The sequence below is a fragment of the Propithecus coquereli genome, unplaced genomic scaffold (genome assembly GCF_000956105.1).
Source record: "Propithecus coquereli isolate 6110/MARCELLA unplaced genomic scaffold, Pcoq_1.0 Scaffold223, whole genome shotgun sequence".
NCBI classification, from domain to species: Eukaryota; Metazoa; Chordata; class Mammalia; order Primates; family Indriidae; genus Propithecus; species Propithecus coquereli.
Genome location: NW_012147523.1, coordinates 4,417,063 through 4,436,191, shown reverse-complemented (window position 1 = coordinate 4,436,191; position 19,129 = coordinate 4,417,063). Strand labels below are relative to the sequence as shown.

Sequence of the window (19,129 nt, the reverse complement as noted above, 5' to 3'; positions counted from 1 at the left end):
GTTGCAGTGAGCTGTGATAACACCACTGCACTCTAGCCGAGGTGACAGAATGTGACCCTGTCTCAAAAAAGAAAAAAAAAAAAAAGTACTTTAGAATGTCAGAGCTGGAAGGTGCCCTAAAAATCTCTTAGATTAATGTTTCCCAAAGCATAGTATTTTCACAACAGGTGGTGGCAAGATAGTTGTAAATGGTACGTGAAGCAATTTTTTTTTATTGTGACAGTTATATGCTTGTTTTAACATTCTTAGAAAAAGACTGGCTTTTCCATGGTCAGCAGTGACATAAATCTTCTGTTTTAAATATACCATTATGTACCGCATAATGATGTTTCAGTCCAGGATGAACTGAACATACAGCATAAGATTATCATATCCTATTCTTACTGTGCCTTTTCTATGTTTAGATCTGCTTCCATACTCAAATACTTACCACTGTGTTACAGTCACCTGCAGTATTCAGCACAGTCACGCACTGTGCTGGTCTGTAGCCAGGAGCGACAGGCTACTCCCCATAGCCTAGGTGTGTAGTGGGCTACACCATCTAGATTTGTGCAAGCGCATTCGGTGATCACATAGCAACGAAATTGCTAATGATGCATTTCTCAGACCATGTCCCCATCATTGAGCAGTGCTCAACATTAAGTGCTGTACTGTTAAGCAAACAAAAAGTGAGTGGATTGAAATACACATTTGAAGGAAATCATGGTTTAAGTGGGATGCAGACAAGACAAAACTCATGACAGCGACATGGGAGTGATTGAGGCCGGAACACACTGGTGCATTCCATCCTCTTTGATTCATAAGTGAAGTGACTCCCAGGGACATGATGTGCCTGTGGTTACAAAGTCAGCGGTTGGACTCTGGGGCCCTGTTTCCTGGCTCGTTCTTTCCTGAAAAGTTCTGGGTGTGTACATTTAAGTTACTATTGGTACTTATCACTAATAATAGCAAACACTTATCCAACAGCTAATATATGCCAGACACAGTTCTAAGCATTTTACAGATACAGGTTGAATATGCTTATCCTAAATGCTTGGGACCAGAAGTGTTTTGGATTTCGGATTTTTTCAGATTTTGGAATACTTACAGGTTGAGCATCCCAAACCTGAAAATCCGAAATCTGAAATGCTCCAATGAGCATTTCCTTTGAGCATCGTGTTGGCGCTCAAAGAGTTTCACATTTGGGAGCATTTAGGATTTTAAATTTTTGGGTTTGGGATGCCAACCTGTATTACGATTTGTTCCTCACAATAACCCTGTGAAGTAGGTGATTATTATCCCATTTTACACATGGGGAAGCTGAGACACAGAACCCAAGAGCACACAGGTAGTCAAGTGGTGGAACCAGGAGTTGAACCCAGGCAGCCCAGCCTCAGAGTCTGTCTTTGTAGCCATTATACTCTAGTCCCTCTCAAACGAGACATCAGTGTTCACTACAGACATCACATACTGTGATACTTCCAGGGTAGGTCCTTTTATTCATTGGAGTAGCGGGACTTTTGCACCTAACCTGCTTTTCTTGGGGGTGTGTGTCAGGTCCCTGGGTCACAAGGCCAGCCCCACTGTTGGTGACCGCACCACACCTGCCCATCCTCTTCACCACTGGACAGTGTGGGCTGGGGGCAGGTCAGCTCGGCCCATTAAGACCCCACGCTCTTCTTCGGACTCCAGTCGCCTCTGCAGGTGTGTCCAGATGTGGACATTTGCAGGGTCCACCCCCGTCCCCACGCTCACAGTGTGCTTTGTTTCCAGGCATTTATGAGAGCGATGACATCAACGCCATCGTGTCCGAGATGGAGAAGGCTCTCAACTACTCCCAAAAGGTATGCCGTGGGCATGGACCAAGTGACTGCACTGGCTTCTGTGTTCATTTTCTGTGGTTGCCGTAACAAACTAGCACAGACTGGGTGGCTTTAAACAGCACCCATTTGTTCTCTCATACTTCCGGAGGCTAGAAGTCTGGAGTCAGGTTGTCAGCAGGGCCACGCTCCCTCTGAAGGCTCTGGGGAGAATCCTTCCTTGCCTCTTTCTAGCTTCTGGTGGTAACTTTTTTTTAAAATGGCACTGGATGTTCATTTAAAATGGCAAGGAAGACTTTATTTAAGACTATTGCAATAGGGGAGAGAGATTGAACTCAACTCCGATGATAACAATGATAGCTGGGGATCTATAGCCAATGAGTGGAGTCAGTGGACAGAAAATTACTAAGAGGAACTTGATTAGATGTCACAGGTAGGGGATTCTTGCTAAAGGCTGGCCAAGGACTCAGATATTAATATCAACGTGGGAGATGAGGAATTTGATTGGATATCAAGGGTGGAGCGAGTCTCACTAACTGGACTTGTCAGGATTATTTGCTAAAACTGGGTTCAGCAGGCCAGGGTCTTGTTGAAAAGGAGGCTCAGAGGAACGTAAGTTTGGTCAAGGAGGGAGTCCTTGTCACCGGCAATCCTTGACATTCCTTGGCTCATGGCAGCATAACTCCAATCTCTGCCTTTGTCTTCACATGATTATCTTCCTTCTGGGTGTGTCTGTATCTCTTCTCCTCTTACGAGGACACCAGTCACCTTAGATTAAGGGCCCATTCTACTCCAGTATGACCTCATCTTAGTTTACATCTTGATTACATCTGCAAAGACCCTATTTCCAAGTAAGGTCACATTCACAGGTCCTGGGGCCTCAGACCAGCCTATCTTTTCAGGGGACACAACTCATCCCATTTCAGCTCCCCTCTTCATGTCCTTATCCACTGACACCCAAGGCTTCAGGTGAAACATGAGTGTTTCCTACAAGTCACTGGTTTTAGGTCTGGGTGCTGTAAATTCTGGCCTCCTTTGAGTTCCTTGAACACACCAAGCTCATTCCTAAACTCTGGGCCTTTACATCCGCTGTTTCCTCTGCCCGCCATTCCCCTCCTAGACCTTCCGTGGCTTGGTCTTCATTGTCCAAGATGCACTGAAATGTCACTTCCTCAAAGAGGGCAGCTGAGCAGTACAAGGTGCAGTTAGAGAGGTAGGAAGGGGCCAGATCACGGTAGAAGCCATGAGCGTGGGAACAAGGGGACAGACATGAGAACACTTAAGGAAGAACACTCCGAAGTTCCTTACTGGTGGACCCAGTAGACAGTGGTGCCATTGATCGAGACAGAGAAAACAGGAGAAGGGCTCTTGGGGGGCGTAAGTCAAGGTGGATTTGGGACAAAGGTGAGTGTGTGGGGCCTTGAGATCAATAAGCGAGGGTATCCTGTGGGCAGGTAGGAACAGCTATGGCTGGAGATAGAGACTTGGGGCAGTTCGAGCCATGCTGATGGACAGAGAGCATGCAGGGGCCATGGTCCAGGCCTCAGAGGTGTCTGCAAAGGGCTCTCCTCTGACTCACCATTTGCAGAATGACTCATCTCCCCAACTGGCTTGTGGACTCCTGGGAGGGCAGGGCCACGTCTCCACGTTCTTTTCCTCTGTGGCCATTGGATGGGCAGATCTGTGGCTCTGCTGGACCTGCCTGAGCTGTCCTGGAACCAGCACCCTTTGGTGCTTTTCAAACTCCCCTCTCCTCAGGTGCACATCAGTCCCATTCCCTCACCTGAACAACTCATTCCCAAGGTGTTAATGGGCAGTAATGGCTCGATCCACCCTTCCTTAGGATGCTTATTTACACTTGAATGGTGGCTTCTAGTGCTTTCACTGAGATCAAGGGAGGACCTTTTGGGCAGTCGAGAAATTTGTAGGCAAAAGGAACCTAGTATTACGCCATTATTGTGCCAGTATCTGGACTCAGCCTGGTATATGGTGACCTGATCAGCCCCTGTGCAGGCCACAGTGTCTTATGACAGAAGGAGCATTGGCTTTGGAACTAGCCCCACCTGAGTTTGAATCGAAGCTTCTCTACATACTAGTAGCGTCACCTCGGACAAAGACCTTGAGCTCACAGAGCTTTGGTTTCCTCATCTGCAAAATGGGGATAAGATAGCAGCGACCCTACCAGCAGAGTTGGCATGTTCTTGTTGGCATGACATTAACTAGCCCAGTGCCTGGTATGCCCCAGGCCCTCCATGCCTGGAACTTATGGTTAGTGGTACTGATCCACAGCACCATCACCCCAGGTGGCTTTCTAGGGACAAAAAGAGGAGTCCAGGAGATGCCAGGGGTTCCAGTAGACCCAGGTGTTCCTGCCAGGTGTGTATGTGCCTGTCCGTCTGTCCGTCCACGGTGGCTGGGGCACTGCTAACCCTCCACTCCCATTGCAGTGTGCCTTACTGGTAGCCTCCCTGAAGAATCACTCAGGAAAAGAAAAGGAAAGTGCAGACCTCCAGAAAGAAAAGCCAAAGATGCTCCAGCAGAGACGTCAGCCCAAGAAACTCTGTTCTCCCAAGTCCACGGCCCCCTCGGTGGCCAGAATGGTTTGAGTCCCCTCCCTAATAACACTCAGAGCGTTTGGTTTCCACTTTGGCTCCTGGTCTTTCCTGAACTTAAGATGCCTGGGCCAGGCCTCCGGGCCCCAGGGCCAACAGGAATGGGGGTGGGGTCTTCCGTGGTGACATCCCACAGGTGCCTGTCACCCTGGCACCTCCCCTGCGGGACCTGCTTCTCAGCTCTGGGGGCTCCTCTGCCCCCACCCCACCCCAAACTTTGGCTCTGCCTGCCTATCCCAGCATCGTCCCCAGCCTGGTACTGAGGACGCCATGGAATTGACAGCCACTGTCAACGTCTGCTGCCTTAACCTGGAGGGTCCCTCAGGGAAAGGGAATTAGGGTCTCTAACAGGCTCTGTTGCTGCTGCTCAAGGCTTAGCGGAGACCTGACAGGAGGCCGAGGGGGGACCTGTGCCTGCTGGGGCTCAGCCCCACCCCCACTCTGTCAAATCTGTCCTGCGTGAAATAGCCACCCCACCACGGCGGTCAGGGCGCCTCCAGAGGGAAGACCCCAGTCACAGCCGTGCTTGTGAGCTGAAGGGGCACTGAAACCCGTGAGTTCTTCAGCCTTTCACTGGCTGACAGGCCCCTGTGAACGTGGCACATTTCCAAAATGAGGAAGTCCATCCCAGACAGTACGTAGCTTATTCCCAGCCAAAGGGCTGCATTTCCAGGGGATTCTGTGCACACAAGCGCTGCCCTCATTCAAAGAACACCAGATTTCGGGATCCAGCCCAGGTACATCACCCTCTCCTGCCTTCCCAAGTTCTGGGGTGAAACGCTGGAATCTCAGGGTTCGCCTCTTGGGCGGTCAGTGGTTCCTGAGTGATTCCCTGTGAGGAGGGTGAGGCTGTGCAGGACCTCTCCTGGGCCCTCCTGATACCAGGCTGGGGGCTCCCTGGATGGCAGTTCCAGGTCTTTGTCCCAGCAGCTCACCCAGAGATCTCCATAGCTGGTACAGGACCCTGGGTGACATTCCAGTTGTGCCCAGTAATGACAGAACTCCTTCCTGAAAACTGAGGTGCCCAACAGAGACAGAAGTTACCCGAATGTTTGCTCGACATGCTGGAGGCCCTGATATCCCAGGCCAGTAGGAAGAGGGGCAGGCAACTGGTGCAGTTGGCGACCCCCACAGCTGTCCTGGCACACTCTCTCACTCTCATGCCACACACACGCATGCACAGGCACACATGCCCTTTCACCTCAAAACCCAGAGTCCCCTCCGAATCCACTGTAGGAGATGCGGCCAGACGTGTCTGAGGAGTCCCCTCCCTTAGGCTCCTCTCTGCGAAGTTCCTCATTGACAGATTGAGGCTGGGGTGAATAGGGTACTGCCCACCACAGAGAACAGGCCTTTGATGGGAAAGATGGCCTGTTTTCTAGAACGTCAAAGATGACCCAGACAGAGAGAAGAGCCCCCCCTTGAAGGCTCTGAAATGGCGTCCCCTCAGTGGCAGAGCAGACACCTCGCCAGGTAAGGCATGGCCGCGGTCAGGTGGGGCGAAGGGTGGCACAGGCACAGCTGAGGCATGGATTAATAATCATAGCGCCGAAAGTATCCATGATCAGGCATGAGCTTGATCACATGCCAGCCCGTCTGTGAGAGTGTCCGGTTTAAAAAGCCTATGACAATCCTGTGCGCAGTACGCGATCAGCTCCCATTTCACTGGTGAAGGAACTCAGGCTTGGCCATCCCGGGCAATATAGTGAGACCCCCTCTCTACAAAAAATAGAAAATTAGCTGGATGTGGTGGTGTGTGCCTGTAGTCCCACCTACTTGGGAGGCTGAGGCAGGAGGATCACTTGAGCCCAGGAGTTTGAGGCTGCAGTGAGCTATGATCATGCCACTGCACTCTAGCCTGGGTAATAGACTGAGACCCTTTCTCAAATTAAAAGAAAAAAAAGGAAAAAAAAGAAAGAAAGAACCCAAGACCATGTATGCTATTTCTAATGTCAAAGACATGGCAGAGTGGCCCAGAGCTGAGTTCTAGAGTCAGCAAGACCAGGGGGTAATCACCGCTCTGCTTCTGGCCAGCTCTGAGTCCTGCTTCCCTCATCTGCAGTCTAGGGACTGTGAGATGAAACGGGGCGGGGCATGCCAGGACTGAGCACCACACCCGGTGGACATCTGGACTCAGTACATGGAAGCTCTGGCTGTCACTGATCTGGGAGAGGCCGGAGGACTTGGGATGGGGACAAGGGGTGCATCAGAGCCATCTTAGAGCCCCACTTCCTGGGTTAGAGTCTAGCTGGAGTTGAGAAGTCCTTAAGTCAGGCTGGACAGCTTCATCACATGAAGTCACTAGGCTGCTCCAGCCAACAAGCCCAATGTCCTCTAGCTGCAGCCCAGCCAGTGAAAGATGTCACAACAGAACGGAGGAGGAAGACCAAGTCACGGGAAGCAGAGACAGCTCTCTTGCTGTTCTACACAGACACAGGGAATAAAGTGGGTAAGCTGGGGGCTGTGCGAGTGTCCATATGGCCCCTTCACCCTGTGGGAACTGTTGAGGGGCAGCGGGCCCCATGGGAAGGAGACCCCTCCTACTGTCCCAGGACATGGGCCACAATGCCTCTGGAGCAAGGCTGTCCTCACACAACGCAGTTCTCCCAGCCTAGGGAAATGGACATGCAAAGTCTTGGCGCTGACAGAGAATGAGGAAAGTCAGTATTGAAGATGAGACCTGTGAGACCCTGGGAAACTCTGGCTGCATCCGCTAGGGGCTGTTTCCTTAGCTTGGAGGCCGACTGGGAAGGGGGTGGAGATGATTCATTCCCAAGGCCAGCCTGATTGGCCACTGTGAGAGTGCAGACCCCAGCAGCAGTTCAGGCCAAGTGGGAGACTCTGAGCACCTAACAGCCTCCCTTTCTACCTCTCAGCAAATGGCACCTGAGGAATTTTACAGTGACTTGATTGACAGAGAAATTGACATGAGAAAGGGAGCAGCTGGGGGAGGGGGAGGGGAGAGAGGTGCACAGTGTCTTAGTCTGTTTGTGTTGCTGTAAAGGAATATCTGAGGCTGGGTGATTGTAATGAAAAGAGGTTTATTTGGCTGATGATTCTGCTGGCTGGAAGACTGGGCATCTGGTGACAGCCTCAGGCTGCTTCCACTCAGGGCGGAAGGCAAAAGGGACCAATGTGTGCAGAGATCACATGGCAAGAGAGGAAGCAAGCGACAGGGCCGGTGCCAGGCTCTTTTTAATGACTAGCTGTCCTGGAAACTAATAGAACTAATAGAACTCACTCACTCCCTCCACCCCACCAAGGAGGCCATTAATCTATTCATGAGGGATCTGCCCCCATCAGCCACCCAAACGCCTCTCAGTAGGCCCCACCTCCAACATTGGGGGTCAAATTTCAACACAAGATTTGGAGAGGTCAAACACCCAAACTATAGCAGTGACCTCGCTCTGTTTCTCCTAGGCGCAGTGTACAAGAAGTACCCTCAAGGAAAGGGTGTAAGAAGGACCAATTCCTCCATTGAGTTGCCCAGAAAGGATACGGTTTGCTCAAGCCAAGAGGTACTGAGATGTCTGCACCAGCACATACCCCTTAGGCAATACAGTAATTCTTTCCACCAACTGTTACTTCTAGGAGGGTGGGCAAGCTTAGAAATAAGAGCAAACCTGCAAAGAATGACTGCTTACTGCAGCAGATGCAATAAGGGTTAAATAGATCTAAATTCAAAATCTAGGTCTGCTGCTTCCTAATTGGGTGACCTTGGGCAAGTCACTTAGCTACACTCAATATCTTTGTTTGTAAAATGAGGATAGTTGTATCTACTAAGGAACTTGATGTGAGGATTAAAGTGTATTTTGTGTAAAGTACTTAGTGGTATCAGATCCTCTTGGTTGCAAGCAACAGAAATCCTCCTACTTGTTCCTATAAGAAGATAGAACATCCTTCTTCCCACAATTATTTAATGAAAGCCTGATTCTGACTCTGATTGTGCAGATCCTGGAAGTCATGCTGCTCTAATTGCTTTGAGCCTCCCTGGCTCAGCCTCCCAAGTAGCTGGGACTACAGGCACATGCCACCATGCCCAGCTGGTTTTTAAAATTTTTGTAGAGATGGGGTCTTGCTATGTTGCCCAGGCTGGTCTGAAAATCCTGGCCAAACATGAGGTTTTAATAAATGAGCCAGGCCAGGCATGGTGGCTCACACCTATAATCCCAGCACTTTGGGAGGCTGACGTGGGAGTATCTCTTGACCCCAGGAATTCAATTATTCCCAGCCAAGGGGCTGCATTTCCAGGGGATTCTGTGCACGCAAGCGCTGCCCTCATTCAAAGAACACCAGATTTCGGGATCCAGCCCAGGCACATCACCCTCTCCTGCCTTCTGAAGTTCTGGGGTGAAACGCTGGAGTCTCAGGGTTCGCCTCTTGGGCGGTCAGTGGTTCCTGAGTGATTCCCTGTGAGGAGGCTGAGGCTGTGCAGGACCTCTCAAGGCTGCAGTGAGCTGTGATGGAGACACTGCATTCCAGACTGGGCGACAGAGCAAGACACTGTCTCAAAAAAGAAAGAGTCGGTCATTCAATTAAGCCTCAGTTACTTAAGATAATAGTTCTTTCCTTTATTCCAAAGTGGGTAGCAAATTATGGGCTGAAAAAATTGAAGCTGGAGATCTCCAGATGCCTCGGTCCCAGCTGCGCTCATCAAAAGTCAGCACGGAGATCAGCGTCCGCCAAGTACTGCAGTGCCTTCCCCAGCATAGAGGTCAATGTGAGTCACAGGTGCTGCCGTTGGCTCCCCCCCAGCTTCTGCCTCTTCTCAGCTGCAAGTGGCAGAGAGCAGTGCACAGCACCGTGGCATCTCTTCCTGCCTGTAAGAACACCACCCCCAGCGTGGGGCTCCCCTCGGCACACAGGGGATGCAGAATCCTGCTGGGAGAAAAGCCAGCTCCCCGGAGGCCTGAGATCACACTCCAGGGTCGACAGGCTCATGGAGGGAGGATTAGAAACAGTTTCTGGGCACAGACGGCAGCGACTTTGCAATCACCCCTGAGCACTTTGTACCCCGACACTGACAATGGTGTGTTAGGACGGCAGCAAACGGGTCATGACAGGAAGTGAGGTGGTTCTCGTCTCTGTGTTCTAATTTGGGGGTAATGTTTTTTCATTGTTTTGGCACTGGAGCAAGTAATTTTAGTACAAAATGAAAACCTAATCATTTCTCTCCTTGCTGTTTTGTACTGTGTTATCAACATTAGGGGAAACTACAATAGCCATGAAATTCAAAATGGTCCACCGAAAGAACTTACGGTCGCACTAGGGTGCCTCCCCTCTCCATCCAAGTCATCTTTTGGACTGAAATTTATGGACTTCTCGCCCCACCACTCAGGGTTTTCTATTTTAAAATTTAGAGATATTGTGTTTTCTTAGTGCTATAGTGACTGCCTTTGCCACAAAACCATCATCCTTGTGCCTCTACAACATTGTAGAACCATAAATCTACTAGTTTAGTAAAAGGGAAAAAGGCTTTTAAACAAACAAAAATACATGCCTAACAGATGTTTTGGGAATTGAACTGTCTTAAAGGGTGGCAGGGCTACGAAGAGACAGCTGAGGGGTGGGCGTCTGCTTTCACTTGCCTTGCTCCAGGGCGTGGTGAGACACATTCAGTGGACGCCCAGGGACATGGAGGTGTACGTCAGGTGCGTGGAGAAGGTGATGAGGCGCTATGTCCAGAGGCTGCAGTGGCTGCTGTCTGGTGAGCCTGCCCACCGTCCCAGGGGGTGGCGGGGCAGGAGAAGAGGCGAGGGTCCGGGGACCCTGGGGTCAGTCCTTCTAAGGCCAGGCCCTCACGGACTGTCAGGTCAGGGGATTGAGCCAGGAGGGTCATCCAGGTACAACTAGGCTTCTGGGTTCAGAGGTCCGGCCAGGTGCTGGATGACAGGGTGCAGGGGCCAAAGGGCCCCAGAGAGAACGTGTGCTGGCCAGGGCTTCTCTGCAGGGCCACAGTCTGCAGCTCGTCTTCCTGCATGTGACGGGGGCTCACCCTCGAGGGGCTTACTTTAGCACTGACCTGGCCCCATAGAACCGGCCCGTGGAGGCAGAGATGGGAGGGGTCCTGACAGAGAAGGAGCCTCCGTTCTTCTCTACAAAGAGTGCCGAGGCCCTCTGGGAGAGGCGGAGGGAGGTTGCAGTGGCTGAGGAGAGCCAGGCTGACATTCCCAGAGCCGGGGCTGGGGACTAAGAGATGGTCCGAAGCACCGAGTCCAAGAAGCTGGGTAGATAGTTAGACCCAGACAGGAGGGGGTTCAGGCTTTGGGGCCTGGGAAGCAGGAGAGAGTCATATAGAGACCCTATGGGTGGCCTTGTGTGGGCCACGCAGGGTCTTGTGCAAATTCATTAGGTCCAATCCTCTGTGGTAGGACCTGGCACAAACAGTCCACGGGTAGTAGCTGCAGCGATGACCGCTTATTCCAAAGTCTCCGGAGGGGGCTGCAGGCCCCAGTCGCAGGTCAGAGGCTGAGGTGGGGCAAAGTGGGTGTGAGCCTCTCCTCATTCCCAGTTCACAGATACCCCAGAGATCCAGCTGCTTCCTTCGTAGTACGAGTCCCACACCTCACATATGAACGCTGTCTCCCACCTCAGAACCTCCCCCGGGGATGCTCCATCCATTTTTGCATTCTCTCGTTCATTCCTTGTGCCGCTAGTGAGTGTTGCTCTCCTGCTAGGTGCTGGGGAGAGGGTGGAAGGAAAACCCAACCTGGTCCCTGAGTTCACGGAGTGCACGGTCTCAGAGGAGACCCACGTTAACCCAAGAGTCACAAACGAGTCTGATGTGGCAACTGCGACAAGTACAGGGAGAGGCAGGCGAGGTGCTGGAGACCCCTCTAGAGGGGCAGTGGGCCTGGGCAGGCAGGTCAGGAAGGCTTCCCCGAAGAGGTGATGTGTCAGTTGAGATCTGCAGAATGGATAGATGTTCACGGGGCAGAGAGCGGCAGAACAGGCGTGGGCTGAGTGGGGAGGGGATGCCGAGAGCGAGGGGAGTGAAGGGCGAGGCCCTCCTGGTGAGACAAGGACAGGAAAGGGACTTCGCTATTGATTAGGAGCAATGAGAAGCCACTGAACGCCCCTAAAGAAGGGGAAAGTGATCAGGTTGGCATCTGCAGTAATCCCTCTGATTGCCGTGTGGGAAATAAGTTGTTGAGGGCACAGAGTGGAATCAGGGTGACCTAGTCTTGACCAGGTGAAAGATTGAGAGAGCTGGAAAAGGTATGGAGATGGGGATGGATCAGCAGGCAGAGTCAGAGAGATTTGGGAGATGAAAGACAACAGGGTTTGGTGGCTTGCAGTGTTTCCGCCGTCTGGTTCCAAAGGTGGACCTCGGGCCATTTGTGATTGGAGGTGCCCCTGCCAGCTGACTGGCCGGCTGGGTATCCTCACGGAACCCCCTGCTTCAGGAAGGCTCCGCTCTTATTCTCCTTTTGTCACGAGCGTTGCCAGAGAACACCCCAGGTGAGTCCTGGAGGCTCCCGGGCAGCAGTGCAGCCGGCTCAGGGCACCTGTGCCTGGAGAGCGGCTGTTCCATTTTGCAGCGGTTTGTCAGATTCCCCACCGCCGCCACCAGTGGCGTGTTTCCAGAACACTGGACGCGTCACCCTCTGCTTGCCTGGCTTCCCCCTGTCTTAGCTCCATTTGGGACCAGCGCCAGAGATGGCCTGACTGAAGTGTGGGTCAGAGCACCTGGGTATTGATCTCGGCTCTGCGTCTGCCAGCCCGAGTGATCCGCCAAGTCGCCAGCCCTCTGGGTGTCCCCTGGGGATGAATCCCGAGCCCTTTAACAACCTCTCCAGCTTCATCTCTCATCCCTGTCTCCGTGGGTCTCTCCAATCCAACCTTGTCGTTTCCCCACACGGGCTTCTCTCTGCCCCTCCGGCAGGCCCCACTCTCCTCCCCATCCTCATGTCCTTTCTAGGCTGTTCCCTCTGTCTGCCCACACTGGCCAACTGCTGCGCATCCTTCCTTGGCTTCCTGGCACCCACCCTAGATCTGTCTATTAATAACTTCAATTCTCCCCATTGTGTGCTTCCACGACGCCCCTTTGTCCTAACCCTGGACAGAGTTGTAATTATTTAACATCTGTCTTCCTTGCCCAACCATAAGCTCTGCAGGGCAGGGACCCTCTCCTGTTCACCACCGTACTTTGTGCACATAGCACATAGCAAATGCTCAGTTAACTTCTGAGGACCAGTTGACTGACTACGTGCTCCCTAACATCTTTTCCAGCCCCAAATAATACTGTGACACTGTTTAATGCAATCACTTAATTTTAGGGGTGAGGACACTTGAGCCCAGGGAGGTTCTAACCACTTGTACAAATCATCATGGGCAGAGCCAGGGCCCCAAACCACCCACTGGCTCTGCCCTGGGACAGTTGACCCTGCCACGACCCCACAAAGGCCATCTCCCCGTAGGGTGATGTGTGCTCCACTGTCAGGCAGACAACAGGTGTTGGGAGACTGTGTAAGACAGACACGGCGAGGAAGCCCACCCAGCAGGAGGACCCTCGCCATGTCCTGCCTCTGCCCCCTCCCGTTTCGGAGCAGGGAGCCGCCGACTATTTGGTGCCATCCTGGAGAGCAAAGTGTGCGTCCTGCTGGACACATCCGGGTCCATGGGCCCCTACCTGCAGCAGGTGAAAACAGGGCTGGTTCTGCTGATTTGGGAACAGCTGCGGAAGCGCTGCCACAGGTAGGAGGCTGGGGCCAGGCTCAGGGAGATCCAAGGGGCAGTTCCCGGGGCTTCCCTGGCAGAACACGCTCCTTCCTCTCAGTTCCAGTCGGCCGGGAGGTGTCTGAGATGCTCTTCTAAGTAGCTTACCTGGGCAGGGAAGACCACTATACTCTGCTGGACGGCAGAAAGGGAACAATTTTTAGAATCCATTTCAGGCCTAGGAATATTCGCAAGCACAGCAAAGGGACTACCATGTGGCCTTGAATCGTGGCTTTCAGCTGAATTTGATTATTTATTTATTTAATCATTATCATTATTATTTATTTTTGTGAACTTTATTTTTAAATGGGGGAAGTTGTTTGTTCTCTCTATCCAGAAGGGATGACCCCGAGGGGACAGCAGGGTGCTCTGGTCCCAGGCTGGGACTCATTCTTGCCTTAATAAGAGTAAACATTTATTGAGCGCTTTCTGTGTGCCGAGTGCTTCACACGCATGATTTCATCAATCTTGGCAGCCTATAGGGTTTTGCTATCCCTCATTTTCCAGAAAAAGGAAGATAGGGAGGTTAAGTAATTTGCCCAAGATCACATAACCACTCAGTGACCGAGCTAGGATTTAAGCCCGTTTCCGTCTGTATCCGCTATTGTCAGCCTGCCCCTCTTGTTCTCAAGGGGCCCCCAGCCTTCTCCCCGAGGGGCCATGGGGCTTGTCATAGGGGTCTTCAGTGGCAGGCGTCAATGGCCCTCACAAAGGTGACTTCCACCAAATCCAGTCCAGACTGGGGCCTGCTCTAACCAATCTTCTCGCCCCCTCTGCCCCTCCAGTTTTAACCTGCTCAGCTTTGCAGAAGGCCTTCAGCCGTGGCAGGACGCTCTGGTGGAGACCACGGATGCAGCGTGTCACGAGGCTATGCAATGGGTGACCCACCTGCAAGCTCAGGGGAGCACCTCAGTCTTGCAAGCATTGCTGGCAAGTTCTACCACTGAGCCCAAGCCCAAAGCAAAGCAAATGCCATCGTCCCTGGTACCAATATTGCACAATGCTGTAGGATTACGAAGAGCACTTTAGAATTTACAAAGCGTGACTTCATTTCATCTTCTCAACAGCCCAATGAGAAAGGGATTCTGGTTGTTCTCACTTTATAGATGAAGACACAGAGAGGTTAGGTGACTCGGTCGGGGTTAACCAGCTAGGAAGTGGGCCATGCTCTTGCTCCTAAACCTTAGCAGCTTCCTTGGTCTGTCTTAGGCTGCAAGGTGAGTCTCTCAGTCTCACTGGACAACAAATCAGTGGCATCCAACCAGACACGTTTTCCCTGGGGACAGCAGGCCCCACCTTCAGGCAATTGGTTTTTGTCCTTGTGGGTGAGCCCTTCCCCTGTGCCTGACAACCTGATAACCTTCCTGTGCTCTTTCAGAAAGCTTTCAGTTTTCACGACCTGGAAGGATTATACCTCCTGACCGACGGGAAGCCAGACACGAGCTGCAGCCTTGTTCTCAGTGAGGTCCAAAGACTCAGGGAGGAGAGAGACGTGAAAGTGCACACCATTTCCTTCAACTGCTCAGACAGGTGGGCGCTGAGGAGTCGGTGCTGAGTTTTATTCTTTTCCCACGGGGGAAGGTCTGAGCTCCTCACCTAATCCAGGGACTCACTCAGATGCTGTCTCTCCTGGGCCCTACTCATTTAAGTGAGAAATTAGGAGAAGCATTGTTTCCTAGAGGGCCGGGGCAGGCAGCGCACCACGGAGTGACAGCCCCTCTCCACCCTCCCTGTGCCCACCGGCGGGCTGCGCACCTGACTCTCTCCAGCCTGGAAACACATTCGCACCCCAGTTCCCACGGTCACGTCGTAGCCTCCCTCCTGAGCTTTCTTGGGAACACATCTGTGACTATTTAGGGGAAAAAGCTAGAGGGGAAAACCTAATAGATTAACATAACATCATTATGGTATTTTCATAAACAATCACTATAGAACATGTTTAGACCAGAGAGACTCAGCTCCTTTAGAAAAAAACTTTATCATTAGCAAAATGGATTACATAGGTACATATTTTATCTCCCTGTCGAAACCATGAGCTCTGTAAAGGTCACACTGTGTCCCTTACAGGACTAATTCATAGTTAGCACTGGTTAGATGTCTAGCAGGGGAACAGGGGCTGGAGTGCGCTGGCCGGGAGAGTGTACCTGGGGACATGCACGGTGGTCTCCATGGCTCAAGCAAAGGCCCACTGCCAGACCGTTTTCTCTTGAGCCCTGCAGCCTTAAGTTCCCCGTGGGAATGGGGGCTCACAGGGAACTTGCCGGGTGCAGCCTCCGTTCCTCCCCGCAGAGCAGCGGTTGAGTTCCTGAGAAAGCTGGCTTCGCTCACCGGGGGCCGCTACCACTGCCCTGTCGGCGAGGACACGCTCGTCACAATCCATGGCCTGCTGACCAAAGGCTTCATCGAGGAAAGGGTAGGTCGCCGAGCTACGAGGTCTGTTGACAGCCGTGGGGTTTCCCTTCTCACTAAAAAGATCTCTGCTTCCCTTGTGAGACAAAGTATGGACTAAAAAGCGTGGGATATCCTTGCTGCTGTCCTCGTAGGCTAGGCCCACTCTCTTCAAGGCTGGGAAACAAGCAGGGTTTGGGGCGTTATTTAATAATGGTCAGATCAGACTTATGTTGCTTTCTATAGATTTCCTCTTTTAATTATGGTACCCTTTGACAGATGAATGAACAGGCTCAGGGAGGTGTAGGCATACACCTGACGCCCCAGGAGCTCATGAAGCCAAAACGCCTGTGATCTTAACCTCTGTGCTTTCATTCCTGCACATTTCATGCATTCCTAGAAATTCATCGAAACACAGACGTTCTCGTTATCTGTTAAGCACTAGATCTAGTACAGTCATAGGTTATCTATTAAGGAATAAATCCAGCAAAGTCACAAATTCTGATGATCCTCTTTTTATTGGATGGAAAAATTCTGCACATATTTATATCTTTTAGGAATGCAGTATGGTCAACGATAATACTTCCAGGGCAACAAATTATCAAATAAGATAATCGATCAGAATTCCAGATGGCTTTTTGGAAGTTAAAGGTTACTTTCACATGACATGCCATCATTTTTGAAGTCTGGGTGGCCTTATAATAACTGCTTTGTTTGAGTAACTCTTCTAGGGACAAAGATTACCAATAATACAGACAGCAGAACAAGTTGGTAAAAGTAATGAATAGTCACCCGAGGGTCCTTATGACACAGGAAACCAAACGACTCTACCGTGAAGGTTCTCAGTTTAGTACCTATCAAATCAGATTCTTTAATAGTTTTTGCTTGCAGAGTGGGATCACTGCTACTACTGCCGGGGAAAACGAACAGCTTCGTCTCTTTCTTGGAACTTAATTGTGAGATGTGTGTTTTTAAGGCTAGGCTCTGCAATTTTATTATTAATAAAATTAACACACACACAAACACACAAAAGCATGCCTATGAATGTCTATTTTACTAGAAGAAATGGAGAAAGACCTGAACAGGTTTTACTGAGTAGCAGAGAGATGCCATTTCAGTTCTGCCGAGCCTGGAGAGGTACCAACTTCACTCAGCTTCAGAAACCATCTTGCTTGGACACCACCCCCTCTCTGTGTTGCCTCTCAGACATCTTATTTCAAAGTGTCCCATTGGCAGAATGACTGCCTTGCTAGGTAGTGAGCTTCCCATCCCTGGAGACATACATGCTGAGGCCCACAAGATTTCCTGCACCGGAAGGGAGGGTACATTTAATTGGATCTAAAATTCTTCTGAGATTTTAGATTTTCAGGTCTCATCCAGTTATCGAATGAATCGAACTTCACTCTCATTTCCCCTTTCCAAGGATCCTGCACTGCCACCGTTTGAAGGAGACGATTTAAGGATACTGGCCCGGGAGATCACCAAGGCCAGAAGCTTCCTCTGGCAGGCCCAGTCCTTCAGGTATGCCCTTGGAGCAGCCCCTCCCACCTGCCACGTGGCTGTGCCCACCCAGACTCTGGGCCCGATCAACAACAGCCTGCCAGTTCACGACACCCCTGCTCTGAGAGCTCCTGCCCTGCTTCTCCCCACCAGCCCAGAAATCTGGGCACCGAGGGACCCATCCTCCTTCACGTCCTCCTGTCCACCAGATCCCAACTCCAGAAGAAAAACAATGTGGAACCAAAGGCCACTCTTCTTTAGAGATGCGCTCTCAGGTAAGGGGAGGGAGGGACTCTGCACATGTGGAGTGTCCAAGGGCCAGGCCGCAGGCTCTATTTGGTGGACACTAGTAACTGTGGTGGTAGGGTGTGTAGGGACTGTCCTTGGGCAAAATTGGCTTAAGCCCAGAGTCAGCGAAACTGGGTGTGCTCTCCTTGGCGCCAGAGGTCAATAGGCCCAGGCACGGCCTATCGATCAAACAGAACTATTCCTCATGACAGATAGCTTTATGACAGGCACGGCCTGTTGACCAAACAGAACTATTCCTCATGACAGATAGCTTTATGACAGATATCCAAGCGCCTGGGGTCTTGCAAACAAGCCAAGGCGTCTCATTGTCCTGCATATGGTAATGAGATAAAGAAGTTAAGATGCAAACGTCTGCTTCCCTTAAGCAATTGTCTGGAAGGAATGAAAATGTATTTTCCTCAGGGCGCCCAAGGCAGTCACGTGCCAGGAAGTAGCTGCCGGACAGAGAAAAGTATAAGAATAAAGCGACTGGTGGAATCCCCACTGCAGTCTTGTACGTCTTGTGTGTGTGTCTGTGTGTTTCTTTCTGTGTCCATCCTCCGTTCTGCAATCCGGGCCGCGAGAGGGTGGGCCAGAAATAATGATTCCTCTAAGCAGAAAGGCCACCCTACAAGACCACCCACTGCGCGCAGCTTGGTCCTAAGGGCGGGATATCATGGAAAGCAGTGGCCCACAGATCATCCACAGAAAACATGGTTCCAGGCACCGGGATTTCCCAGAAGCAGAGGCAGGAAAGGCTCTGTTCTTTGTGTGGGGGGCCATCCCCACATCTATCCTAACTCTCCTGCCCTGTCCCCCTACATCCCCCAAACTCCAGCCACAAGATTGTCACTTGCTGGGAAGCCCTGCACCAAGCTCCCTACCTGGAACACCCTTCCTGCTACCCTCTGCCTGGAGACTCCTGCTTGTCCACCAAGGCACAGCTCAAATGACATCATCTTTTCCACCGTGAAGATGTCCCTGGGACCCATCTAGAGAGAGGGGCCTTCAGGCAGAGCTGGGAGCCTCCAGCCTTCCTCTCGTGGTGTCCTGACTAGCCATACCCCTCATTGCACTTAGCACCCCATGTCGTGACTCCTCGCTCACTTACCTAACTCTTCTCCTTGACCATGAGCTCCCCGAGGATGAGTCCGTGGGGCCCCGGGACCTGCCACGAGGCAAGTACATAGTGAACAGTGAGCGTCCAGCTGAGCTGTGGAGTCCAGCTCTGGAAACCAGCCAAACGGGATTGTTTCTACCCTGGTTCTCTCCATGCTTCCACCACCCTGGACCACAAGGACCAATGCAGATTCACCATCAGCCCATCCTCTCGGTGCCACCCTTCACCTGCTCAACCAAACCGCACCGAAGGCTGCTCTGGAACCCAGTTCAGAGCGAATGCTCTCCTCAAGGATGTGAAAATAAGATTGGGTCTTCGGGGCCCAGCCCTGCTGGGTACATATGAAATGAATGTGTCATGTATTATGTCATCTGGGGTCATTTTCTAAGATTAAAAAATTGCTTTATTTCCTTAATAGGATAAAAATGACTTTAACTGTTTGAAGTGATCATTGGGGGTTTGTGCGTGTATAAATTTTTGGTGGGATAAAACTTTATTAAAAGACTCATATCCAGGTGGGGTATGGTGGCTCAGCCTGTGATCCTAGTACTCTCGGAAGCTGAGGTGGGAGCATTGCTTAAGGTCAGGAGTTCGAGACCAGCCTGAGCAAGAGCGAGACCCTGTCTCTAATAAAAATAGAAAAATTAGCTAGATGTGGTGGCGCCTGTAGTCCCAGCTACTCAGGAGGCTGAGGCAGGAGGATC

The 19,129-nt window shown here is 51.4% G+C and overlaps 2 protein-coding genes across 2 annotated transcripts in view; both read left to right on the top strand.

The window, feature by feature from the left end:
- The window catches only part of VWA3A (von Willebrand factor A domain containing 3A), a 73,645-nt gene extending 56,367 nt beyond the window's left edge, over positions 1-17,278 (top strand). The window contains exons 16-28 of the mRNA XM_012644941.1: positions 1,753-1,823; positions 4,247-4,399; positions 5,794-5,884; positions 6,750-6,860; positions 7,832-7,929; positions 8,994-9,131; positions 10,010-10,118; positions 12,964-13,108; positions 13,915-14,059; positions 14,508-14,659; positions 15,419-15,542; positions 16,941-17,038; positions 17,227-17,278. Of these exons, the coding sequence (XP_012500395.1) occupies positions 1,753-1,823; positions 4,247-4,399; positions 5,794-5,884; positions 6,750-6,860; positions 7,832-7,929; positions 8,994-9,131; positions 10,010-10,118; positions 12,964-13,108; positions 13,915-14,059; positions 14,508-14,659; positions 15,419-15,542; positions 16,941-17,038; positions 17,227-17,278 (1,487 nt within the window). The remainder of the gene's footprint in view (positions 1-1,752; positions 1,824-4,246; positions 4,400-5,793; positions 5,885-6,749; positions 6,861-7,831; positions 7,930-8,993; positions 9,132-10,009; positions 10,119-12,963; positions 13,109-13,914; positions 14,060-14,507; positions 14,660-15,418; positions 15,543-16,940; positions 17,039-17,226) is intronic.
- Positions 17,279-17,280: 2 nt separating this feature from the next.
- SDR42E2 (short chain dehydrogenase/reductase family 42E, member 2) overlaps positions 17,281-19,129 on the top strand; it is a 28,840-nt gene continuing 26,991 nt past the window's right edge. Inside the window, exon 1 of the mRNA XM_012644939.1 lies at positions 17,281-17,292. Coding sequence (XP_012500393.1) covers positions 17,281-17,292 — 12 coding nt within the window. The remainder of the gene's footprint in view (positions 17,293-19,129) is intronic.